Source organism: Chrysemys picta, chromosome 5, assembly GCF_011386835.1.
Source record: "Chrysemys picta bellii isolate R12L10 chromosome 5, ASM1138683v2, whole genome shotgun sequence".
Taxonomy (NCBI): Eukaryota; Metazoa; Chordata; order Testudines; family Emydidae; genus Chrysemys; species Chrysemys picta.
In genome coordinates, this window is record NC_088795.1 from 14929306 (window position 1) to 14956332 (window position 27027).

Here is a 27027-nt window from a genome sequence, read left to right on the forward strand (position 1 = left end):
GAGAGGCCCAATGGTGCCAGTGTCATTTGGCGTCAGTCGTAGGTACATTTATGGTACAACCATCATTATGTAGATGACTTTTATAGGAGTAGCAGCTTTTATGCTGCTATTAAAACAAAGCAAGCTCATTAAAAAACAGCAGCTATGTCAAAATGAATTCAGATCTGTCCGAAGCTGAAAAGAGCTGGACAAATCAGATTTCAGCTACTCCTCCATCCCCCTATTTACCATCTCTTTGTAGCATTGTTGCAAATGGTGATGTTTCCAGTGTTAAACTGCAATAGAAGCACCAAACAGCCTCACATCAGCACTGATGTAGGAAACCTGGATGTTTAATTCCCTGCTCTGCCAGACATATGTGTGATAATTTGCCTCAGTCACCTCGTTTATAAAATAGGGATAATGCTCCCCTACCTCACGGGGGTGTAATGAGGATAAATATGGTACCGATTGTGAGGTGTTCAGGCGCTATAGAGATGAGGTGACACGTTACAAGAGGTTGTCAGCCACTGATCTCTGCGGGTGACTTCCTCAAGTGCTGCTGTGGCAGGAATAGGTGAGAATCACATTCCCCAGACATCATGACAGAAGCTGCCTGGCATCTTCACTCTGTGTATTTCCCCTTCCATCACGGTCTCTGCTCCTTTGTCAGGCCTGCTGACGATTGGTTGGAAGGAGGGCAGTAATTTGAGCTGCTTTTCCTCGTTTGCTGCTGGAGCCGCCTGCTTAGCTGCTGGGTCAGTCCTGAGGTGCCTCAGCACGAACCACCTGTATCTGAGGCTTGTTATCTTAATTGCTACCCTCCTGTTTCTTCCTTTGAGACAGCCTTCTGATTCTTTCCCGTCAGTGCTGAACAGCCTGCCACATGGCAGGGCGCCTGTACGGTGCCTTCTGTCGTAGGAGCAGCACACCAGCAAGGATGGGGCTACCTGAGGCTTGGTCTGGTTTTTCATAAGGTAAGCAGCCTCTAGGCAGCTACTGCCGAGCGAGCCGGTCTCGGCTTTATACCTGCTCGAGTAATAGTTTGTGTGCCAGGGTTTTTGAGGAGGGAAAAAAATCAAGAATCCGGTTGGTCCTAAACGCTGTAGGATTCCAAGTGAACAAACAAGTGTCCAGGTGATGAAAGGAGAGATTACTCAGCCCTTGCTGTGGGGGAGACTTGCAGCAAACAGGAACAGGGCACAGCATTGCTCCAGCTATGTTAAAATCCTGGCCAGGGGAAGAGAATCTTACTGAGCTTTAAGTTAAAAGGGTCTTCAGAGACCGTGGTGACGGGTGATCTTATATCCCCCTCGAGAGAGAGAAAAATATTTAAGGCCAGACCTTCAGCTGGTGTATAGCACCATAGCATAGCACCACAGACTTCAGAAACCATGATGATGTACTCCAGCCAGCATGCTCAGCATGATGGGAGAAACAATCTTTGTCTATTGGGTAGTAAATGTTCTCACAAACCGCTTTAAGATTTCCAGTGTCATGTCATTTGATCTTTAGTTGAAGCCTAGATGAGGTAACAGGTTGGTGCTAGTTCCGTGAGGGCTGCATAAAGCAAGTTTCAATCCATGTGACGCTTTGCATCCCTGTTGTCAGTAAGGACTGAGCAGCCATACAGATGTATTTGTCTGTGCTTAGTGCGGTGAGATTGTAGGCCTCAGAATACGAATGTAAAAGTACCAGATCCTCCGTTGTAGATCGGGGTAACTCTATTGTGGCGCTACACCGATTTACACCAGCTGAGGATCTGGCCCAGAATATATACAGCTTTGTAGATTGCTTATTAAATACCACAGCTAAGGACTTTGAACTTGGATTTAGATTACTGGCTATGGTTTTATTTCCCTTAATATAATGCTGAACATAGACAAGTTACCCATTTTACTGTGAGCACTATTAGTTTGCCTATAATTCTGTTATTTACTAAGATGGGCTAGCTCCTCAACTCATGTAAGTCAGTATAGCTCCATTCAAATCAATGCAGGCTTTTACCTCCTGAGATCTGGCCCACTATCTGTAGGTTGGGGGACGACAATAGTTAACTTGCACTACTGGGATATTGGAGTTTGTTTTCATAATTATATGAAAGGGAATGTTTCCTTCTGGGGATTTCTGTTTATGAAAATTGTCATGAAATAGGTTATGGTCTCTTGGCCCCATTGAAGCTTTACAAAGAGAGGAGGCTCTGGCAATGATAATGGGATGATTTATGGGGCAAATGCCCATCATTGTAGGTAAAATACCATCCACTCCAAAAGACTCAGCTTTTTTCTTGCCTATGTGCCATTTTTTAACTGAACTCGCAGAAATAGATGGTAAGGACAGAACAATGGTTGTATAGCAACTTTACTTCTCGGAATGCTGCCACTTTGGGGGTGTGTGTGTGTGTGTGTGTGTTCTCCAGCATACATATTCCTGCAGTCCTTTGGGGGCAAATCCAGCCCCCAACTCAGCAGCCATGGAGGTCCCCAAGGCAAGGTGGTCCGTTGCCTTTGGAGGGGTCTGTATTTAAAGGGCATTCCTGTGCAGCACAAATTCCAGTTCCCTGGGGGCTGCTTTTAGACTGGCACAGTTCCTAGTTGGACCGTAGGAAGGGTGAGTCTGGAGGGCCTACTGCTGTGTAGAGTCTCCAGTCCTCCTCTCCCTATGATGGATCCATGTTCGGAGCACACTTTATTCATGCGGCTGAATTAACTTCTGTACAGTGGCTGCATTGGCTTGGAGGGAGTGGATGCCTTCCCCTCTGCACATCTCTCAAAGGTTCAGACCATCTGTCTGAGCAGGGATGGGGTGGGAACCAGGTAGTCAGTGATATATTAGAGTGGGTGGTCTTGCATTGGCAAGAAGATGAGCTGGGGATCCAATGCCTAATGAAGTCTGCCACTGGCATCAGTGGGTTTCACACCAGACTCTAGAGGAGCATCTCCAATTCTAATGTCCGTCACTAGTTCTGTGAATCATTTATGATGACTTGCACCTGAGTGATTCTACGATCTATAATATATAACATGTACGTAGATAATACACCTTATGGCTGAGATTTCCAAAGCTGTGTAAGGGATTTGGATGCCCATTTTCTATTAATTGTAATGGAAATTGGGCACCCAAATCCCTTAGGTAGCTTTAAAAATGTCAAGCCTGGTCTACAGGAGGATTTTACATCTGTATAGCTATGTGTCAAGGATCCACAAGAGATGGAGCTACACTGACCTAACCCCCAGTGTAAACAGTGCTAGGTCGATGGAAGAATTCTTCTGTGGACCTAGCTACTGCCTCTCAGGGAGGTGGATTACTTACACCAATGGGAGAACCCCTCCCAACGGCGCAGGTAGTGTCTATACTGAAGCACTACAGTGGTGCAGCTGTGCCACTGTAGTGTTTTCAGTGTAGACACAGACTGAGGGTATCAGTAATTTCTCTCTCACTCTCTCTGGTATATTCAATCGTCTCCAAACGGTCTGAAGTCTCCGAAGGGTTAAAAACAGTCCTCCATAACCACACAGCTGGCTGAACAAATACCAGGTATTAGCACTGACTTCAGTTGCCAAAGCCCAGTCATTTCTTTTTTTGCTTTTTAGCGATTGCAGCCTGCAGAGACCACTTAACAATGAATCGCAGCAGCTTGGCTGTGATAGGACAGGCCATGTGTGCAGACACTTAAAAGCCATGCCAGCAGCTCTCCTTTGCTCAATAGAGGTAACAGCGGGAATTTGATTAAAGACTGATAAAAAAAAAATAGAGAAGATGAAAGGATGAAAGAGCCACCTGGAAACTTCATTCCTTCTTTATTTGTAACTTAAGCTCATAAACCAAATCTAAACCATTGTGCGCGTGTGAGAGAGAAAATTTCCTGTGTGGCTGCTCCAAACCACTAAGGCTTCTGAATATGCAACCCCACAAGCCATCTCCGAATAGCAGAGTCATAAGTATTCTGGTCACCAGTGCACTATGACCTGCACAGAAGAGAGATCCCCCTGATGTGCTCCAATGACAGCTTTTTAATATGTTCAGAACAGCCGCTAAAATGAAAGAGACCTGCTCAGAAATGTTAGCCAGACCCACTTGTGTGCCTGTCGGTTAGCCCCATTCCCCAGGCAGTTCTTCTGCCCAACACAATGAGGCAAGCTCACATATCGCAGCTAGGCTCAGCCTGAGAGGGTCAGCTATGCAAATGGCCAGCTGCGCACATCAAACGCCACTCACTGCGTTTTGCCTACGGCATCTGCCTCTTTGTCTCTTTGGGAGGCGTAAATCAAAAAAATAAGTCATCCCAGCAGCAAAAGGAAAATCAGCCCCCACACGTCCCGCTAGTTGGATGTGATCAATGCTACCGTGACAGGCAAAGCAGATTCAAATGCTGTCCTGCAAAGCCAGCATTTCTGTTTGGGTCTAGGAGACCAGCGTGGTGTGAGCTGTGTGTGTGCATGGTGGAGGTGAGGCTGTTCAGAGTTTGCCTTGGGAGCTGTGAAGGTCTTTACCCATGTAGATGCAGGCTTCAGATCCTCATGAAGGACTTTTCAGGAGTCGCACAAGCAGGTACTAAAGCCAGAGAACCCTTAGATTGTGAACTCTTCAGGACAGGGATTGTGTCTTCCTACAGCATGTGTCTTTGTGCACCTATCGTGTTTTGGGTGCTACTATAATATAAGTAATAATAGGCAGAGGTGCTGGCGCAATGTGTATAGTGGGGGAGCTGAGAGCCATTGAACCAAACTGTAAACCCTGTATATAATGGAAACCACTTCAAGCCAGGGGGTGTGGTAGCACCCCTCGTTCCAGCACCTATGGTAATAGGCCACTGGCTAAACTAGATTGTCACATACAGAACACCGTGTATATAGTTTATCTCATTGCTCCCTGTGCAGAAGCGCCTCTCTTTCTGAATATCCAGCAGCCTTCCCTCCGCCTCCTTCCCTGCCAGCAGTTTTTCCCTGCTTGTTTTCCATCACTAATCTCTCCAGTGCTACATTCCCTTCCCCTTATTTGCTGCTGTTCTCCTCCCAGCCTCCTGCCTGTTCTCAGTCCCGTTTAGACAGTAAGCTCTTTAGGGCTGCAGCCCTGCGTCTGTGAAGTGTTGTGCGTCCCAAAGGTGGTGGAAAGATAATGATCCTCAGATTTAGGGGACTAGCTCTTTGCCTCATCCCTCAATAGTGAGCAGAAATAATTCATGAGAGTCCTTGTAAAACCAGCCCAGGGCCTGATCCAGACGAGTGCTGAGTACCCACAACTCCTGTGGAAGTCAGTGGGAGTTGAAAATGCTCAGTCTCTCTCTACTTACCAAAAGAGAGGGGTGGTTAGAGCTCCCCAGCTGGTTCGGACACAAGCTGAATTTTGATATCAGGAATCAGAGCATTTTCCCAGTTGTAGCATCTGGCGGCTAAAGCTGAGGGGGGCAACAGCCTCCCTCCTAAAGCCAGTCCCAAATGCATCCAAGTGCTGTCGGAGCACCTTGAGGAGAGACGCCACCAGCGGAGCTGCCTGCATTGAGCTTGTCTAGGGGACTGGCGGCCCGCATGGAAGCCGCCAGGGCCTGAGGTATTTGAGGAATGTTAATGGTATGCTTGAGTGGAGAGCTTCAGAGCCAGGCCTGAGAACAGCTCTCACTGCCATCTGTTGTGAACCATGGAGTTTCATAGCAACAGCTTCTCAAGAATGATTTTTTTTTTATTAAGAACCCCCCCCCCCCACACACACACACACACTCATGAATAAGCAGGATAAGGGCTTAGAATCCTTCTCCAGAATGGTGAGCATTAAAGGGGAAAAGGCCTTTCCCTCCTCAGCTTGTATTTGGTTTGAGGAGGCATTTTTCTTTTAAACCAAGACTTCCCAAAAGTACATGGGGATATTAACTGACATGTGCAATTGTTATTTAATCATCCAAAAGCCACTAGTTCAAATCCACTCTAGTAGGACAATAGTGACCCAGCGGCGTTCGCATCTGGGAGCTCGTTAGTGTGTGAGATGAGATGATGTTCGCAGTGTATCATCCAGTGGATGAATATCCACATCACTCTCCCACTCGGCAAAACAGTGGCCTATGGTCCCTTTAGTTTTACAGATTATTACCCAATGATAATTTGCATATCTTTTGCAGGGGAATTTTGATTTATGGTTCCTATCTTTTATGAAGCTCACTAGGTTCATACTCTGCATAGCTGGACACAGAGAAGTTGGGCTCATCTTTAGTCTGATGATTATGAGCCAGGTTCTCAGATGATTAAATCAATATAGCTTCAGTGACTTCAATAGAAGACATTGTCTCTCTCTCCATCCATCCCATCCTGAGCATGATAGATGCCATCCTGTAAGGACGCATGCTTTGAGAGCCCATATCAAGAGTGTAGAAGCAGAAGACTGGGCATATGAATGAACAGTCTTACATCTCCTTCTTCCTGTGCTTTCAGGGATCAGCTCCTAAAACACAGAACTCCTTCTTTCCCCATAGCCCTGAACTTTTCTTATCAACTGGACTGAAGAGATGAGCTCCTTTTAAATACGAGTGCTTAAAATTAAGCATGTGTTTAAGTGCTTTGCGGGATCAGGGCCAGAGTGCCGGATCAAGCCCCTAGAGCACAGGACTTTCTGGGCTGGTGATGTCTTGCCAAACCTGAATCCGCAAAGTTTGTGTTCAGTTTGACAGACTAGAATAGGCTGCTTCAAATTCAGCTTGGATTTCTGTTTGACCTGTTTCTAGGGCCGACACCCTGTCTTTTACACATAGAAGCAGCACTGCTGTGCAATGGCACATAGGAAGGGGGTAGATCAGCGTGTGTTTTGCTGAGTTCATGTATGAGTAAAGGATAAATGCTACTTTTTATCTAGCGAGTATAAAGAGTAAATTGACCTGTGCATTTCAAAACACCCCCTATTCTGCTCCCTACATCAAGAACCACTTCAAAGATCAGTCTCTCCAGTCAATACAGGCATGTTTCAATGAACGTGTGTGACCTGCTGTCTGCAGCTGCAGTTGTACAGTCTGCACTAGGTGACGATGTCATTTCAGTTATCGGTCTATCTATTGGGGGGGGGGGGGGGGGCTTTGCTTAGAGTAGACTAGAAATTCTCTCTGTGCCTGGGAGCTGATTGCTGGAGACCAAATGTGTTGTGAATCCCATGTGCAGGTACATGAGTTATTTAGGGTTACCATATTTCAACAATCAAAAAAGAGGACATGGGGTGCCGCCCTAGCCCCGCCCCCTCCCACTTCCCACCCCCCTCAGAATCCCCCTACCTGTCCCCTGACTGCCCTCTCCTGAGACCCCCCCCACCCTAACTGCCCCCAGGACCCCACCCCCTATCTAACCCTCCTGTTCCCTGTCCCTTGCCTGCCCCAACCGCTCTCTAAAACCCCTTCTCCTGACAGCCCCCCCAGAACCCCCGACCGATATAACCCCCCCGTTCCCTGTCCCTTGCCTGCCCCAACCGCTCTCTACACCCCCTTCTCTTGACAGCCCCCCCGAACCCCTGACCGATATAACCCCCCCGTTCCCTGTCCCTTGCCTCCCCGCCCCCACCAGGCCGAGGGAGAGCTGCGGGCTCCACATGCAGCCAAACAAATAAGGTGCTGCTCTGCGGGGGAGAAGGGAGCAGGGGAGGGTGAGGGACTCTGGCTGCGAGAGGCCCCAGTGGCTGTGAGCGGCTTTCAATCAGGCCCAGCCGTCCAATCAGCCACGCTGCACTCTGCATGAGGGGAAGGGGGGAAATCCTGGACATTTCTACTTTATTAGAATTCCCCCCCGGACGGCCATTTAAAGCTGAAAAAGCCGGCCAGGGAAACCCGGACGGATGGTAACCCTAACTGAGTTATTGCATGTGCGAATAGCTAGTTAGGTGTCATTGCAATTGCTTCATTTGCAAATGCAATCACAGCAACAACATGAGCAAATGTAGGTGAACAGCTGCAACATACTTTCTGACATGTGCACGAGGGGCTCCATTTTAATAAAGTGCGGGCTGATGTTTTCCAAGGGGCCTACAGAAGTCAGGTGCCCAATTCCTATTGAAAATCTACGGGAGCGGGAGGCTTAACTCCCTTAAACCTATTTGAAAATTCCAGTGGGCTTTAAAATGAGACTGTAAAGAGTGCTCAAACAGATTCTGTAGGGAACACGCCTGGAACTGGTGGTGGACTAGATGACCTGGTAGGTTCTCATAGGAGTGTTGTGTTTTGTAACTTGTCTTATATTTTGACTCCGTTCTCTGAGACTTTACTGGCACGACATATGGCTACAGTGATCACGTGCAGAGATAATGAATTCCACGTGGCCGTATCATATGGAAAGTTGGTCTGGCTGAGCCACCTCCATAGGCTTTGAGGAGCACATGCTTTGTAAGAGGTTAATGCTACTTCCTTTCCAGATAGCATATTGGCTTTCTTATCGATGGAGCTGTTTGTATACTCACACATCTAACACATTCATGGGCTGTAGTAAATACATGAGTGTGGTGGGAAACCACAGGAACACAATGGGGTCTGAGGACAATCAGGGAGAAGAATCTCTCTCATCATTCATACCACTCCGGAAGATCTGTCCTGCCCTGGGCGAGAAAATCGTCCCCATCAGTGCTCCAGGCTCTCGTGAGTGTTTGAAATTAGGCACCCACTATAATGGCAAGCTTGATCATAGGGAAGAGAGTGAAAGCTGATAGCTGCAGAAGGGTTGCTGGGGAGATGGGACTCTCCCCCTAATCAACAGGTAGTGATTATCACCTGTCCGCTGTCAGTTTCCAGCAGGGGATTTGTCGCACTAGCCGCTTTCTGAGGACTAGATTTATTTGCCTAAGGCCATGGATGGGGGAGGGTCTTTTAAGCTGCAGGTATCATTTAACTGTGATAAGAAGCAAGGCAAAGCTTTTCTTCATTGGAGGCGGGGGGAGAATACAGAACAGGAGTCTCCCTGAGCCTGTGGAGATGGGGAAAACAAGTCACTACAATCCAATAACTACCTTGAGCAAAGAAATTATCCCAAACCAGACGATGCCCCATTACAATCGAATTGCATCTTCCAGGCGCCATTAGACTTTCAGACACTTTATACTTCTCACTTTCTCTTGATCTTTCCCGGGGAAGCTGTTATCTTTCCGTGACAGAAGATTTAGGCTTTTGTTTTAACTGGGAATTATTAATACCAAGCCAAACCCTGTAATCCTCCTGCCCCAAGCAGATCACCCACTGAAGCAAATGGGTGACTTACGTAAGTAAAGGCTGCCTGGTTTGGCTAACATGGATCAGAGGTAACTAGGGATCTGATGCAAAGCCCATGCGAAAGTCAATGGACACGTTCCTATTGACTTCAATGAGCTATTCATCAGGTTAGTGTCAAACCAACGACAACTGGTAATGGAAAGCCTTGTGCTGAGGGGGACAGGGTTAGACCAATGAGAACCAATCGCAGCCCCTGAATCTTGCCCGTTTCCAGAAATGAACCAAAATGGAATCTTTTACTAGGTTCTGAAATGTTCATTAAATCTCCTCCCACTGTCCTCTCTCCCTCTTTTCCAACCATGATTTTCAGGGTGTTGGGACCTGATTTCTTGCTTCACCCAGAAGCAAAACTGTTGAAATACCACAAGGATATTCTCAGGACATTTCTGGTCTAACCCAAAAAGAGGGGTGGGATATGAATAGAGATTATTGGCCAAATTTTGCAGACACTCAGCCTAGGATAAACATCCAAGCATAATAGAAGACTAATTCCAAACTCTGCGGTTCTCCCATCACTTGTCCCCTTGGTTTGCTATATTCAGTGTTCCAGTGAATGGGGGTGTTGTAATGTAGGGCTCAATCCTGCATTTATTGGCACACCCACAGTTCCCACTGTAGGTAAGAGGGATGGGTTTTTTGGTGCACAAGGCGCGTACACGGCTCCCACAGAGGTCAGCTGGCACCTCTGCAAATCAGGCCCGTCATATAAAATGCAATCCATTTATCTCACTGTGCTACATGAAGCTGTTCCAGCTTAGATCTGTCTCCTGGCAGTAACACAGCCTCATTTATCACTAGACTAGATTAATTTCTTTTGTGGGAGAGGGGAGGGAGGGAAATGAATCTTTGCCTGGGCATCGTTTCATTACACAGATTCCTCCCCAAAGGCATCAAAGCTTTGGTATTGGTGAGGATAAATGTTTGCAATAGAATAATTGTCTAATTATGCCCCCTGTTGAAGGGGTGGTTCTCTTCACTGTCACGTTGTACTCACTCTCACAGCAAGGAGCTGGCCTGGGACTAATTCAGTCTTGAGGAAAATGAAAACCTCCTCTTGACTTATTCTTAGGAAGGAGCAAATGCACGTGGATAGCTTCACCTGGAGGTCTCCACTTGGGCAGCGCTCCTGTTCCTCGCATCTGACTTGGCCCACTTACTGGAAATACTTGTGGGCGTTAGGAATCACCATGCCGGAATATACCTGTAGTCCATCCAGTCTGGGATCTTCTCTCAGCCAATGGTTAAATATAGGGTGTTTTGCCCCCCTATTTGTGCCAATTTGTGCAGCACTAACCATGGAGGAAAATTTCTTTCTGACAGTAACTGATGATCAACGTATGCCCTGTAGTGTGGGGATTGATAACCTAATTCTTTTCTAGCTGGTGGAACTGTAGATGTTGTTTCAACAGAAACAATGATGACACTCATCACTATTTTGTTGTTGATCAGTTCTTGCAATTCTGTCTGGTGGTACTGTATGTTTAATAGCCTGTTTTTCCTGGCTTTACTTCATCATGGCATCCTACCTAATCTTTCTCTAGTGGCCACCATCACACTTGGGGGCACCAGCTGGGGGTTCAAGAACTGTCTACCTACCATCTGTAGCTAAACCCAACCATTGTCTCCAATGCAGATAGCCTGAGAGATGAGACCAGCTGTCTAATCTCCTGTCTCTATGCTGGCCCATTGTCTATTTTGCTGCATAGCATTCGTCTGCCTTTTTCCTACTCCTGCATCAGAATAGCCCCCCCAAATCTCTGATTGCTTTTGAATAGTTCCCACTCTGTCCACACATGTAGCAGTAATGAGCTCGGATGATCAGTTGCTTTTCCTGTACATGGTTCATTCAAAAGCAGTTTTTATTGTCCTCTTAATTCCAGCCCAGATTTATTTTAAAAGTTCACACTTGAGAAGATCATAGACTTCAACAGGGAAGGCTGGCTTTGCTTAAGTTTGGAGGAGGGGGAAGGAAGGAGAAATAAAGAAAATTATATATGACAAAATATTGTGTAGTTTATTTCAATATGCCGTTGCTCAATATTTTTTTTTTTAAACCGAGGAAATTAAAATAAAAAATGACATTAACGTAACATCTTATTTGAGATTTTACCAATAGTAAATTCAAAGCAACCCGCAGCAACAACTGTATTGTGCATATATATTCAAGCACAATAATGAACACCATATACAATGATCTGTCACACCCATCTACATGACAGCCAAATTGCTGTCACTGTGGGAACCATGACTTGAGTTTCCTAACTTTTTTGTGCATGCAAAACCCTCGCCCATAAAGTTGCAATAATATGTAGCACTTTGCATCTAATTTAAGCAATACTATGGCCTTTGTTTGTCTTACAAAGTCTAAAGTAAAGACAAAAGACATAGTTGAGCCTGGATCTTCTGAGACATTCTAAGAATATGCACTCACACACATTCTCGCTCCCTCGGAGGAATTTATGGCCATTATGATGTTCTCTAATGAGCACAAAATGAGACCGTTACATCTTCACTTAATTAGTTTGACAGATTTTCATTTAAATATAAAAAGACTTCTAGCCCTTAGAGAGCAAAAGGGGGCCTTGTCTCCATTTTAGTGTTTGACTCTGATTTGCTGGAGTGGGGGAAGGGAAACAACTAAGCATGAATAATTCCCATCTTTTGATTCCAGGCCTTCATTTTAACTTGCAGCTTTCCACATTCCCCTGCACTGCACACCTTTGGGCATGCTGCACATCCCAGCTTTCACCTCTGGCTAGGAGAGCCCCAGGAGGACATATGCCAGATGTTCTGAGATTTGAGGGTTGGTGCTGGTGCTCTTCTCTAGTCACCAAATCAATTAGCTCTCTGTAGGGCCTGGTTTTTTTCCTCTCAGTCTGGGGCCCAGTCCAACTCCCACTGATGTCAGTGGGAAGACTCCCAATTTAATAAGCGATGGGCGTTATGTGTTTACTTGCAGTTATATTATTTGGCAACTAGATGTCTCTGTGTGCTATATAGAGTTCCAGAATGCAGTGTGGTTCTGATAAACAAGTGAGACAAAATTGGAACACAGACTGTATGGAAGCCTGTCTATTGTTTGTAGTATTTTCCCTAATGCCTCCTGTTTAAGATGGACTGTGATTTATAGAACCATAAAAGATTAGGGTTGGAAGAGACCTCAGGAGATCATCTAGTCCAACCCCCCTGCTCAAAGCAGGCCCAATCCCCAACTAAATCATCCCAATAGAAAAAGACATCTCCTTTGAGCTGAACCAGCAACCTAAGAATATCTTGCTGAGCACCCCCTACAGTCCTCCACTCTACCAGCTGAGCTATCGAAGGGCTCTTGTTAGGGACCTTGGAGAGCAGGGTCTTCTGGTTCCTCTTGTTCTCCCAAATGACAAGACCGAGAACTGGCATCAAATCACGGAGCCGATAAATTCTCTTCAACAATTTGTAGCCAATCCCTTGGGAATATAAGAAACAGAAAGTTGGGAGTGCCTGAATGGCTTTATATTTGGACACCACAGTTATCAGCTATCCCACATGCCAGCCTTGTCCACCCTGAGCCTTTCCCAGAAATCCCTCCCCGTGGCTGTAGCAGTGGTGAAGCCTTGCTGTGGCTACTATGGGTACAAACGGTAATGTAGACCGGCCTCCAGTGTTATCACCACTCATCTAGACCTGCTCTGAGCAACGTATACATGTTTACCAGCCAGGGGTATTTTTTTGCCAACACCATTGGGGCTGCACTAGTTGAACAGGAAAACAGATATTCAGGAAAAATGTAGAAACAGCCACCGCAATCACACAGACGTCACCATCAGCGGAGCTGAGGAGAGTACTCCTTGTCTGCTGCTCCCAAAGCACACTGAGAATCCCCAGGAGCTGGGGCAGCTCGGAGATTTTTGAATTTGGATTTAAAAGTTGAGTGAATGAATTCAATAGCAATTTGTGGGTTTTGTTTCAGATAGAAAATCTTTTCTTTAGTTTTAGAATTAAAATTTGGTTCAAGGTTTGGGCTTCATGTGAAAGTGGATGGATTTTAGGTGGAAGCTGGTGTTTGCTCCAGAGAACTGAAACCAAACACATAGCTAACTCAAGAAGAAGAGCTGAACTGAAGAAGAGCTCTGTGCAACTCGAAAGCTTGTCTCTTTGACCAACAGAAATTGGCCCAATAAAAAACATGACCTCATCCACTTCTCAAGAAAGTCCTTTTGCATCATTGGTCTTGTCCTTCATGAGGTCATATCCTGTTGCAATGTTCAGGTTCTGGACTGATTTTTGAATAACAAAATGTTATTTTCATGATGTGAGGGGCATCTAGAGGACAGGAGCTCAGACAGCTCCTTGGTGGGAGCGGTGGGTGATGCTAAGTGGCTAGTTAAAGGCCTTTATTTACCATATAACTGGCAGCCAACATAAAAAATCTGAGGCGTTGGCCACTAGATTGTCCAATAGACTGATAGCAGCAGCAGCCCTGGCAACATGGCCGCTAGCCATGTGGGGAAATTTTGAAGTATCAGCTTTAATTTTAATTGTTAAATTTGATTTGGAGGGATAGAAATATATTCTCCTGGGTTTCACGCTAAATCAGTTGCCTGCTTATAGGCTAACAAGTAGAAAGCAACATCTTAATCAGCTCTGCCATTCCATCCTGGGGCAGTGGTACACACTAGCCAATACATTACAATTCCCTCTAAGGATGGTACCACCCCAAAGACTTTCATTCTACCGCCTCTACCCTAGGGGGAAAACCCCTCCTGAGCTACTAAAGAAGAAATCTAACCCTTGCCTTGTGGACTAGCAGCTTCCCCACCCTTGTTTCCTAATTGCACATACACATAATATCTAACAAATAAAGGAGACAGAGAGCCATTCAGACACACCCAGTTTTCTGCTTCTTATGTTTCCCTAGTGAACGCACAGGTCCAGCAGTCCAAGTTTTTCAGAAAATAAAAAATCTCAGTGGTGTGACTCTGCAGTTTTCTTCTGGCTTGGTAGGTAGCAATGGCCTGCCGCAGCTTCCTGAAGGAAAAGTCCTTTAGAATTTCGTAGAGGATGGGAACATGGTGGTAGAATTTTTAAACCCACTTATTGGTCTGATTAAATTCCATAGGATTTTTCCATAAAGGTTGGCCTGACTGGACTTATTTTTGTCCCTTTTGCAGGAGTCAGTGTTTTGTTTGAAACACTGGGAGGTGGAGGATGTAGAGCTGGTGTAGGGAGCATACAGTAGGCGTAGCACAGCCTGTGCCACCTCTCTCGCAGCCCTGAGCACCGGGGGTATGTTGAGCGCAGGGTAAAGACCTGGTGACGACTGGCAGCTAATATGCACTCAGGTCTGGCAGAGAAAGAGAGATCCATAATCTGGCCCATTCAGAGGAAGTTCTATTCTAGGAATGACTCATTTGCAAACATCCTAACACCTTGTTGAATTTCAGATCCCTTCCAGTGTTCTCATAGTGCAGCTATATGGGGCCAGATTCATCATGGGTGTCACTTCACTGAAGGCAACCAAGTTACACCAAGGATGAGTGTGGCCCCTGAGGATTATGTTGTAGTTCACGGTAGAAATGCTGGCTCCTGAAGCCACATCACTGGTTAGCAAAATACAAACAAACAGGATTATTTTCGATACCGTCCTTTCATTGTCCGGAAGAGAGCTGTCTGTTTCCTGGCACCCCATGCCATGAGTGTGGGTATAGGTAACACAGTGGATTGTAACTCGTGGTAACAAGTTGTTAGTTAGAGATTGTATTGTTGCATTGGGACCTGCTTCTAAGAACGTCTTCTGTGAATTTACATAACTGCCATAGACTCCGATCCAAAACACCTTGGGGAGGGTAAGTAGTATATGACTGACCCTACCTTAAGTGTTCAGTGTTCCATTTTGTCTGACAGAAGTATTGGGAGCATAAGCTTTCGTGGGTAAGAACCTCACTTCTTCAGATGACTTGCATCTGAAGTGAGGTTCTTACCCACGAAAGCTTATGCTCCCAATACTTCTGTTAGTCTCAAAGGTGCCACAGGACCCTCTGTTGCTTTTTACAGATTCAGACTAACACGGCTACCCCTCTGATACTTGACACCATTTTGTCTGGTATTTTGTCACTGGCAGTAGTTTACAATGGAGGCTTCAGAATATACAGAATTTCCTGTTAATTTTTGGTGTCTTATATCTATGTAAGACTATGGTCTATGCATCTTTTGATGCTCTGTACCATTTCCTATTTTATTTACCTCCGTCACCTCTCCTCTGTTTTGTTCTTCGGGGAGGAGGGGTGTTATATTTCACCATTTTGCGTCCCACGTGCTCAGGTTTCTGTCCTTTTCTGTTAGCATCAGTTGGGCAGAATTTCCGTGCTGTCATTTCTGTGATTCTTAATCTAGAATGGAACTATTTCAGGAATCCTCCATGTTTTCCTCCCTTTTGATCACCCTCAGAGGACCCATACTGGGTTAATCCAGTTTTCTACCTGAGGAGAGCTGAACGTGGCACCCCTCAATGCAGTTCCTGGGTTGATTGGAGGGATAGTTGGAGGCCAACATGAAGTCTCCCCCATCCCACCCCCCGCAGGGTTCTGTGTATCACCTCAGCAGCAGTCCGAGCCCAAGGGGCCCTGGATTAGTTTAGAAATCCAACTCAGATCTTCCATACAGCCCTACAGTGTGTTGCCACTAGGACACCATATGGCCTTTTAGCAGTTTTTAATGTAACCATGTCTTGGTTTATATGAGGTACCAGTGAGGGGACACAAAACATACACACCTGCGTAACAGGCACGTCCCTGTATCAGTGCTGACAGAGAGGGTAGAGCTGCACAGGGGTTGCAGTAGCAAAATAATAATAAAAAAAATTAAATGCTGGGAACCAAAAGCAAGTTCTGAGCTATTTCTCTAAATCCTTTCAGAGCCCTGAGTTCTGGGTTGGCTGAGATTTCCTGGGATGTATTAAACAGCAGCTTCCATCTTAGAAAATCCGACCACAGCACCTGTGGGTTCAGCGAGTGGGCAGCTTCTCTTTATCCACTTCAAACGTGGTGCCCATTGTTGCCCTTTAGTAAAGCTGCTAACCATGAGAGTCTCAGTTTGAGGCTGGAGCAGGATTCTGTGCTTCACACATATCATGTGCAGGTATGAATTAGGTGTGACCTTGTCATCACTAGGATGTTCACGTGTGTTAGCTAACATGAGGTGAGAACCCACCCTTTCCCCTAGTGAAGACAAAAGCCACGGACAGACCACAAGCCTTTTTTATTGCTCTCAGTACCCCAGCTCTTAAATTCCCTGCTGCTTAGCCGTGTCTCCCTTGCTCGACAAATGCTCTTTCGATGATCTAATTGGCAGGAGTTCTGACTTGGTGATGAATTAGCTAAACTGGAATTCAACCTTTTTTGTTTGCTTAAGTTATTCTTATCAGATGGGCTGCGTTTCTGGAAGGGGAAAGGAGGCTCTTCCTTTTAGCAAAGCAGCCGGGGCAGGAAATGATCAGCAGCCCCAGACAAAATCATGTCTGAACATTGACTTCGTGCTTCTAGGGGAGTGCCTTGAAAAGACCCAGACTCGCTTTTCAACCCATTAAGCCTTCAGCCATACTTTACTGGAACCCCTTCAGCATTTTTATTTTCTCTTGCCGATAAGAGCTCTCTCGGGGCACAGCTTTCTTGCTCCTATTAAGGGCGAGGGGGAGTGAGAACCCTTCTGGCCTGGAGCAGAGGGAGTCAGTGACCTTCACCCTAAAGACACAAACACTGACGATTTCAGCGCTTAGTGTTTATCAGCCATAAACATAAATTAGAGAGAGTTAACGATTGATCTGGAAGGATAAGTAGTAGCATCCCTGGAGAGGGATTAAAATGCGCGGAATGAGTTTGGACATAAATGTTGAGTAAATCTTGTCCGTAATCTCTTAGAGCTGGGCAGCCTATTCAATGGGAGCAATTTATCCAACAGATGTAGTCACTTTTCCCTCGTTATCTGTGAACAGATGTTGATATTTCAAGGGTTTATTTGTTCTTTGGGATGGTTTGCCTAACACTTCGGACAAGCCTAGGTCAGGCTGTGGCTGTTTGCCATGACCGGCTGCTGGTGGTGGTATGAGGCTGGTCACCTAAAGGTGGACTGTGCCCTTGTCATTATTGACTGAGGAAGGAATAAGGTCCTCCCAGCCAAGTCCCTACTCTCTTGCTCAGACTACCTGGATCTCAGGCCAGGGTCTAGTGTAGAGCACGGCCTCTGCTCTCTGGATAGTATTAGTATCCCTTCTCCGTAAGTGGGCAGGGGGTGGTGGAGAGGGGTGGGGACTTGTCTCTGCCTCTCCTTGATTGCTGGCCAGAGGAGCAAGCCAGATGTGTGGGTGGGAGGGAGGGAGAAGGATGCACCCTTTCCAGGACTTCAGAGAATTACTCCCCCTCCTACCACCCAGCAGCAAGAGAGGAGCAGGGAAGGAACTATGACTCTCCGCGACACAATTCTTCATGGCGTAGAGGGGTCGCATTCTGCCTCTTACTCATTGCTGCATCTAAAGGCTCAGGCTAGTCCACAATATTTCTTTTCCCTGGCTTGAAATTGTATGAAGAGGTGGTGGTGGCTTTTTGCATATATAAAGCCTGATTCTGCTCCATTGAAGTCAATGGGTGTTTTGCCTTTGACTTCAATGGGTGTGGGATGGAGCCCTTTGTGAACACCTGGATTCATGCACAAGCAAATCTGTGTATGTGCAGAGCTGAGTATTTGCATTCAGAGAATCTATTTGCATGAATATTCAAGACACCGAAACCTTTTCGCCAAATAACAACATTCTAGTGTAAGCGCGTCACTACAATCTGAGAAGTCTGCTTGTTGAGTCCAGTGTTTCAGAATATTAAACCACCCTGTAGGTATCCTTTCATAACGAGTAATTGTTTGTTGTTACAGTGCTATAATTATTTAATATAAGGTGTTTCTGCGTAGTGCGTAGATAAGCTAGAAGCAAAGAGAGAACGCAGAGGTGGCTGTACAAACGAAGAATACCCAATGCTGGTGTGAATGGTTGCAGCTCTTCTGACTTTAGTGGCGCTACATCTGTTTACACTGGCTGAGGCTTGGCTCAGCGCACTGATCTGCAGTTGGATATTTACCAATATTGCAAAGATGAAATTTGCCATCAAAATAAGCAGAAAAAGTAGAGTTGGTTGGAAAATTTCCGATGGATCCGTTTTCTGTCAGAAAATGCGGATTGCACCGAATCCAAACAATTCCAGCCACACTTTTGATGGAATCCAGGCCTGGTGTCCTGCCAGTTCGCCCATCTCCCTGGCTCCTTGGTAGCCTGCTTAGTGCGCTACCGGGAAGCCAAAGCTCCCCATCTGGTGGGCTGCCAAGGAGCCAGGGTTTCCTGGCTTCCTCACTCCTGGGCTCTCAGGTCCTTGGCAGTCCACGTGGTGGGAAGCCGGGCAGCTCAGGAAGCTAGGCCGCAGGGCAGCCGTCTCCCCGGCTGGCAAGCTCTCCGGCTCTCCAGGAGCCTGCCAGTAACTTTAAGCAATTTGAAAATATGGGTATATGCTCTTCCTTTTTAATTAAAAACAAACCAAAAGTATTGGGTGAATTTGGAGCTCATAACAAGCGCAAGCCTATTTGATTGGATGGAAACCCCACAATAGAAACATAAATAGCCACCTGCCCTCCTCCAAGAGTCAAGTTGTTGCAGGGGACAAAGAAAGCAGAAACAGGAATGAGGGGTTGGTCAACACAAGGACTCCAGAGGACACTGAGCAGAGAACCTCGGCGTGTGCTCACTACTCTGAGAAGGAATCCAAGGAGCCGGTGGACTCTGCCCAGGAGCACTCTGCTTAGATACATGAATGAACAAATGATGGGAAATAGGCCCCCTTCCACTCCCATCCAGCTTCCTGTCAAAGGTATCAAATTAGCAACTCTACAGACGAAGCCTCTCTTTCTCCATGGAACAGGCCCAGTATTGGCTGCATCAGTGCAAGCTTCCTCACCTGCACTACTGATGTGACTCAACCCTTCCCAGACGCCTTTCGGGTTGGTATGGCTCCATGCCCATTCAGCCCTTAGTGCCCCTATTGCCACTATGGGGCTGACTCTTGCCAGTTATGGTGCTGGCTTTTACCACGTGGTCAGGTTGGGAACAAGACTTAGCACTCCTGGACAGGAAGTGGCTTTCCAATCCTTACCTTTCATTTGTTACTGCAAATGCTTCATGCTGGTGTATTCTTAAGAGTTGGGGAATCACGACTGCTTGGGTTTATTCCTGGCTGTGCTACTCATTCACTGGGATGTTGGGCAAGGTGTTTACTTCTGTGCATCTCAGTTTCCCCATCTCTGCAATGGGGATAACACCACCTCCCTCACAGGGCTATTGTGAGGTATAATTATACTTTGCAAAGCGCTTTGACATTCCTGGCTGAAAGATGCTGGTACGAAGTGGCAATTTTAAAAATGACGGGCTGGCTCTTTAATTCCCTGCGGAATGCCTTTGTACTTTGAACTGGGTGCTGCAAGTTTCTCCCTTGGGTTGCCAGTAAGTCCAAACAGTGATTGCCATATAAAATGGGTTGGGAAGGACACACTGCTTCTGCCAGCCTCCACCTCAGTCCGGATCTCAAACCAAGGCTAAAACCAGAACAGACTGTCCCTCATTCCATCCCTATCTAGAGTGAGCCCAAGGTTTAGTGCATCTTGGTGTAGTAGGATTTTCAGGGGCCCGAGGCAGATTTCAGGAACCCATGTGGCACATTTGGGATGGGGGCAGACTGTGGCTTGTCACTGGGATCTGGAGGAGGGGGATGGTGGACGGTGTGGTTGGTATTATTGTTTGTAACAAGGCTTAGGCCCCCAATTTCATCTCGCGAGGAGGGTGGGCTCATGGTGAAACGGCAGCAGTCAGCTAGCAGGGCTCTGGAGTGGGACCCAGGAAACCTAGCGCTATTCCCAGCACTGCCACTGACCTTGGGAAAGTCACTTCACCTCCCCATGTCTCTCTTTCGCCTCCCACCCTTTCTCTGTCTTATCTCTTCAGGGCAGGGAGTTTCTTACCATGTGCTTGCGCAGTGCCTTGCACAGCAAGGGCCGGGGTCTTGGTTTGAACCTGTAGGTGCTACTGTAGTACGGCGAGTTGTAGGTGTTTCGAAAGTGCCAGCTCCCCCAAAGCGTGGGGCCCTACAGTAGCGCACAGCTAGGAGTGGCATTGTTCCTGTTTCCCCTAGGGCTCTACCTCTGCTGAAATGCCAGACTCCATTTCAGGGGCTCAGTAAGTCAGAATCGCTGCCGTCTTCAGTTCCCATGAATCCTGAGGGTGCTTCCATGGATCTGAGGAGGAACCAGTACATTCGGAGGTGCCTCTGATCTAGGGGAGTCCCTGGGATTTGAATAAAGCAGCAGAGTAGAGCCCAGCAGAGAGGGTACCCCGGGAGATCCCTCTTGTAAAAGAGTGGCTCCCTCCTTGTGGCAGCCCTGCTTGTGGCCCCTTGCCTCCGTTTCTCCCTTGGGTTGCCAATAAGTCCATGCAAGCTTATTCTCTAGTCCATCAACAGTTTATTTACAAAAGACCCTATACAAAATCCCCACAACATAGTCCACATCAACCCCATGACAGTAATCTTTAAAAACCCATCTCTGTTCCCACCATCCTGGTGTCTTCTGCCAGACCTGCACTCTTAAACAGGCCTCATCTGTCCCTCCGCCGGGGCAGCCTCCCCAGCCGTTCCTTGTGGGGCATGACCCTGCTCTTCCCAGCGGGACCTCACACAGGCTCACCACTGGGAGTCTCACGTGGTTCCTCTGGGAACCAGCTCTCCACCAAGGAGACGCTAACCCCACTGCTTCCCTTCCTGCAGGCCTCAACTTCAGCTCTTCTGCTTAGAGCCAGCAGGCATCTCCCTGTTCTGCTGCTGCTGCTCCTCCTCCTCCTCTTGCTTTCAGCCCTTTCTGGCTCTGGCTCAGGGATGCTAGCCAGGGAACCCCTTGCTGCTCCTCCCGCCTGCAGCCCTCTCTCAGGAAGCATCTTCTGTCAGCGAGGGCTCTTGTCTCCTGCAGAAACACTACACTCTGACTCCCCAGCAGCCCCTTCTCAGCCGGCCTTCTATGCCCCTAGGTACTGCCCTGCCCTCGTAATTAGCCCAACTGGGCGCACCTGGACAGGAACAGAAGCGCTGAGCCCTGTTTCATTAAATGGGCCCGCTAGGGTGTTACACCCCTCCTATGGGATTTTGCTCTTAAAGGAAAGAATAGTACTAGGGACAAGGAAAGAGAGGTAGATGTAAGGGTGTTTGCTGGGAGTCAGAGAGAAAGGCAAGTGTCAGGGGAAGGGAAATATGAGGTCGGTGAAGGATCTGCTTGTGTCTGAGAGAAAAAGTGAAGGAAGACGCCATAAGTTTAGTAAGGAGAGCCAAACCGTGCGCTCCTTACTCCCTTTAACTAGTCACATGAGTAAGGCATGTGTAGGATTTGTCACAAGCTCTGAACTGAGCTGCCAAACCTTTTGAGGTTCCCCTATGCCTCACTGTGACTTCACTTGTATGCAGATACTGACTGCTGGCATTAAAAAGGGTTACGGGCAAAACAGTGTGATCAAGTCAAGTGCACCAGTCGTATAAAATCAGGTCCCATCGTTACTGTCAGGGTGGCCTGTCTGGGTGTGTTTTTAATAAGATCATCATGGCAAGAATCATGATGCTAATATAGTTTCATTCAGTCCACACTTGGGAAGAGCGATTCGTGTCATTTGCTGCTGTGACATAAGGCGGTTCAGTTGAAGAGCAGCTGCCAATGAAAATCAGCTTCGTATTGTCTTGTTCATATATCGTTGTGTTTACCAGTCCTGTCTGAAGTTGAAAGTAAAACATAATCCAAATGATGGACGGTTATTTTACAGCTGTGGGGGGATGGGTGTGTGTGTGTGCTTGGCTACAGAGTAGACGGAGAAGACTGTTTATGGTAAAGAAAGAAAAAGAGAGAGGAGTAACAGGGAATTTATTTTTTCTTTAAGGAATTGCCTTTATTTTTGCATATTTAATGTTTATGGGAACGCAGAAAATCACTCAATGTGGGTTGAGCATTAGACACAAGCTTTGATGGGAAAGATCAAGCAACGCTCTGCTCTGTCTTGTCCATGTGCTGCAAGGAGACATTGCTGTGTGCTCTAATGTTGATGAGTGAACCTTAGAACGTTCCCAAGAGGGGAAGGAGTTTCCAGAGGCTCGTCTGACTTGATGGATCTGCAGTGGTGGGCTACACGTCTCATGAGAACAGGCTTTCTTGGGAGATTTCCATTACTTCCAGTCTCTTCTAATTATTGTGGTACTTCTGCACGTTTGCACCCCTCGAGAAAAGGAACTCTCATTTCAGCTCTTAGCAGCCAACCTCCTCATTAAAGTCAATGGGACTCTTTGTGGTGGTGTTTTAATCCAGGAAATAAAGATTTTTTCCAGGGTGAGGCCCTTGTATGTTTAACACAGGCTTGCTCTTACGTGTTGTTTGGGGGCTTATTGGCGTTATTCACCCAGCTCAGTGTTCCAAATGTAGATCCTGATCCTGCAAGCAGGTCTGCATAGGGGGACTGACCCTGGTGGCTGGGGAGAGCCCCGGTGCGGTATTGGGACTCCGTGAGGGTGCAGAGAATTACCTGCGTAGATCACATTTCAGGATCAGAGCTGTGTGCTCCACCTTCTGTGCCATCTGGCTATACATTCTCACGACGTGTGCATGTCGTGTGCGTTTTTTCTGTACAGTGCTCAGGAGCAGATGGGACTCTGGGGAAGGCGATACTGTAGGTGTGAGTGCAGGGCTACAATGGGGACAGACGTCAATGTTGTGCGGAGGCAGCAGTCTGCTTGTTGTTGCCAGCTGTACGCAAAGGGGAACATGCTGACTGAGCACTATTGACTTCATTACATGGCACGTCCAGGCCACAGTGAGACAGCCAGCAGCAGGGAGCGGGGCCGGAAAGGCCTGGCCACCAGTGGCAGCCAATCCAGTGCTATTCTCATCAGCGAGGTGGTGGTACTGCTGCCTGCTGGCTTCCTCGCCTGACTTCCTGCAAAGGCAGAACCCTGGGTTGGGCTTGGGAGACCAGGAGAAACACTAGGGGTTGGGAAACACCAAGGTGTATGTTGGGGTGTCCCTGTTGACGAAGCCTCTTCTTATCATCCTTATGCAGGTTTAACGGCCACCCCTCCCCTCTTGACTTCCATGGGACTAGTCAGACAGTAAGGATTACTCATGTGAGTAGAGCTTTGCAGGGCTGAGCCTTTAAGTCCTGACCACATTCGCCTTCGTTCCTTTGAACTGCTAACCTTGTGCCGTCCTCCCAGGGGCTGGGGAGGAGGCGGGACGGTCCTCTAGGGCGCGGTGAATTCTAGCTGCCGTCCCAAAGCGGATTCACCCAGCTGTCCTGCCAATGACAGTTGTTTGACCTCCCCGACCTGTTACATGCTCTGGGGTGAAAAGTGTTTCATTCTTCTTCCCAGTTTTGTCTTGAGCCTCCACAGCACAGAAGGGCTGAGTGACTAGCTGGGGGTGGCTTGTAGCCGTTGATTAGACAATGAAGAACAGAACAACTAAGCAAATTGTACTTGGCGTTACAGGCAGGCCTTGAATGACCACATCAGCAGAGATCAAATGGGAGCAGTAGCTCCATTGCAGAGATGCCCGCGTCTCTGTTTTTACAACCCTTAAACATCATTAAATTCACGGCGAGTTTGCCAACCCGTGAGTGATTTGCATGAGGTCTGATCTGCAGCTGCAATGATTTGTTTAATGTTTATTAACTTACCTTCCTGGAAAAGCTGCAATAAAGAGAATAAGGAGACGAGACTGGGAAAAACCTGTTTTGAAGAATCTGACAGTCGTGTAAAAGTGTCTCGTGCACAGGGCACTGGCCCGGAATCAGGAAACCTGGGTTCTGTCCCTGGTTCTCCCATTGACCTTGGGCAAGTCGCTTCTGTTTCCCCTCCCACCCATACAGTCGGTCTTGTCTATTGAGATTGTGAGCTTCTCAGAGCAGGGATTGTCTCTTTCTATGGGTATGTCTTCACTACCGGCCGGATCGGCGGGCAGCGATCCATCCAGCAGGGATCAATTTATCGCATCTAGTCTAGACATGATAAATCGATCCCCGAGCGCTCTCTCGTCGACTCCTGTACTCCAGCTTGGCGAGAGGTGCAGGTGGAGTCGACAGGTGAGCGGCAGCAGTCGACTCACTGCGGTGAAGACACCACAGTAAGTCGATCTAAGTACGTCGACTTCAGCTACGTTATTCACGTAGCTGAAGTTGCGTAACTTAGATCGATCCTCCCCCCTAATGTAGACCAGGCCTATGTGTTTGTGCAGCACCTAGCCAATGGGGCCCCAATCTCAGTGAGAGCCTCTAGATGTCACGGGAGTACAAATAATAACTTCAGCTGTTGTAGGAAATGCTGTGGTCCTGCCTCTATTTTGGAAAGCGGAACAGCGCTCCACTGCATGGAGAGAAAGGAAAGAAAAGCTACATATAGGGGACAGTGCTAATCTGCATGAAGGCATTGTGGTTTGACGGTGTATTCCAGTGGACCCACTGTACACGTTGGCTTCAGTGGGACAAATTAATTCCTCATGTAACTGTACTGACAAAATGGAGTTATACCATGGATACATTTTGCCTAATAAATGTTAATCCATTCCATCTTGCTGTTGACACTTGGTGTGAAAATTCAGCATAGAGAATTGGGAAGGACAGTCACAGTGGCATGTTAGTGAGCTTTTCACAGCTGGTTTGGAAGAGAAGAGAGTATTTGAGTCAAGAGACTTGTAACAGGAAATATATCAGTTACATCATGGAAGTATTGTTTTTTTAACTGTGTTAAAGTGCAGACGAGAGGAACTCACTCTAATTTGCAAAGTCATCATTTCTTCTCTAATGGAACTCAGAGGCACACACCCTTCATCTGAATTGCTCTGTGTGTGTGTGTGGTTATTAAAGTTAACAAATGGCCTATTTTTTTTTAAAGCAGGACGGAGGGGGTACTGGCTGCTATGAGCTACCTAAGAACCCTGAGTGATCTTATCTTTTTAATGAAAATGACTCCACTCTGAGCCAGCCCTTCCCCAGCCTTGCTAGTAGCCGGTGTTGCTGCATTTCCATTTCTTTGCTGGTGTTGATTCTTAGCTTTTGGGGGTGGAGTCACAAAGGAAAAAGTCACCGTATAATTTCATTGTCCACTGTCCCTGCCTGCTGCATGGGATTTTCTCAGGGGAAGAGAGGAGAAAGGGTGCCCTTGGCCAGTTGTTGTTTGAATGGCCTAGAGACAGCTGGAAGGAGGTGGAGCATTGCCTGACCTGCATTGGATAAAGGCATCCTGCTTCTGTAGGGCAGGGACAAGATTAGGTCTCCCGGAGTTCTGAGGGAAGCACAGTCACGAGTTGCCTTTACTTATCCTTCCGGAAAAGTCTGACGGGCTCCCCTGGTGCTGTCTTGTGTGACCACGCGGTGGGACCGTGGCCATGTCCTCACCCTGCACTGACGCAACACTCTGCGGCCAAGCTCTGCCAGCAGTACTAGGGACTCCCATTGCCCATGAGGAGGGAGCGCAGGCCCCCAAATTATGGCTGACTCCTGCCCAGCCCCACTCTAGGGAATGAGGTGGGAGAGGGGAGCAGAAGAAGGGGCTATCTCCTTATACCTGGGTACAAAGCGGGCCAGAATTTGACCGTTTGCCTATTTATTTCAATGCTGATTTAAGCTGCGGTTTCAGAAGCCCGTGGGATTAGTCCCCATGTGCAGCATGTTGACCCTCTACCTCTATCCCCGAGTATTTCAGCAGCACCAGGCTTCTTAGTGACTATGTCTGTTCCCTGCGTAGCAGGTGCGGGACTAGCGTCTGATGTCAGAGGTGGTCTTGTCTCTTTGCCAAGCTGAAACATGACCTTTCTGAGCCAGTTTGTCAGCTCCATTATTTGGCAGCCTGGTTTGGATATACTGGAAATTTGGCTCCAGCCCATCACACAGGAACAGCAGGTGAGTTGCTTTAAATCCGGTGCATACGTTGCATGAAGTGATAGGGTGCTCTTTAGGCTTCTTTGCTAATGTAAGGCCGCTCTTTGCTCTCAGCCACATCCGTGCAGCGCCACTGAAGTAAGCGGGGTTATGTGGACAGGAGTAAGGGCTGAATTTGACTCATGTCGTTTGTTCAGAACGACTATATTTCCAGAACAGAGGCGGACCAGCACAAAGCATGTGTCTGTTTCAATGAGGAGTGTAATAATATTGCCTGGCAATGCGTACTTTAACTTGCTACTGCAGATCTTTCGCCTTACATGGTCTTTAAACATGTTTAGGCTCTGGCATCATCTATGTATAAATTATTTTGTTCACTATCTATGCGCTGGAAAAGAGGATTGTTGAATGGGATTTTCTTTGGGAGCTCAGCTAAGGAGTCTTGAAGAAATAGACGTGACTGTATTCATTGTGGGTTTGACCCTGCAAGGTGGTACCTAGCATTGCAAGGCTCACCAACATCAGTGTGAGCTGGGAGACTCAGAAGCACCTATCAGTATCAGGCCCAAACTAGTCTTGTCATTTACCCACAAGTCTTTGGAGTAGTTAGAAACAGGCCTGAGATGCAGAGTTTGGATCTAGATCTGGATCTCACCTTCCCCACTGTTTGGGGGCTGTTTGGATGCAGGGCTTTGGTTCAAGCTAGTATTTCATTCCTTGTGTTTACTGAGTGCTGATAGCGTCCATGGTGCTGCACAAAGAGAGACACATTCCCTGCACCAAGGAGTTTATAATGTAGTGCAAACACAAGACAAATCGTTGCAGACGTGCCTCAGGAATGGGGTCGTGCTGTGAACCTCAG

At 47.2% G+C, this 27027-nt stretch overlaps 1 protein-coding gene across 21 annotated transcripts in view; it reads left to right on the top strand.

The window, feature by feature from the left end:
* SHROOM3 (shroom family member 3) overlaps positions 1-27027 on the top strand; it is a 259403-nt gene that overhangs the window by 107417 nt on the left and 124959 nt on the right. For 4 of the 21 annotated variants that reach the window (XM_024108433.3, XM_065595990.1, XM_024108439.3 and 1 more), the window contains exon 1: positions 705-956. The exons of 11 other annotated variants lie outside the window; for them this stretch is intronic. Coding sequence is in view for 3 of the 10 variants with exons in the window: in XM_065595988.1 (XP_065452060.1) it covers positions 23414-23415 (2 nt within the window). In the remaining 7 variants the exon portion in view is untranslated. Of the gene's footprint in view, positions 1-704; positions 957-23351; positions 23416-26034; positions 26187-27027 lie in introns of those variants that run through there. 6 more of the 21 variants (XM_042856351.2, XM_065595991.1, XM_024108434.3 and 3 more) reach the window with 5 other exon arrangements.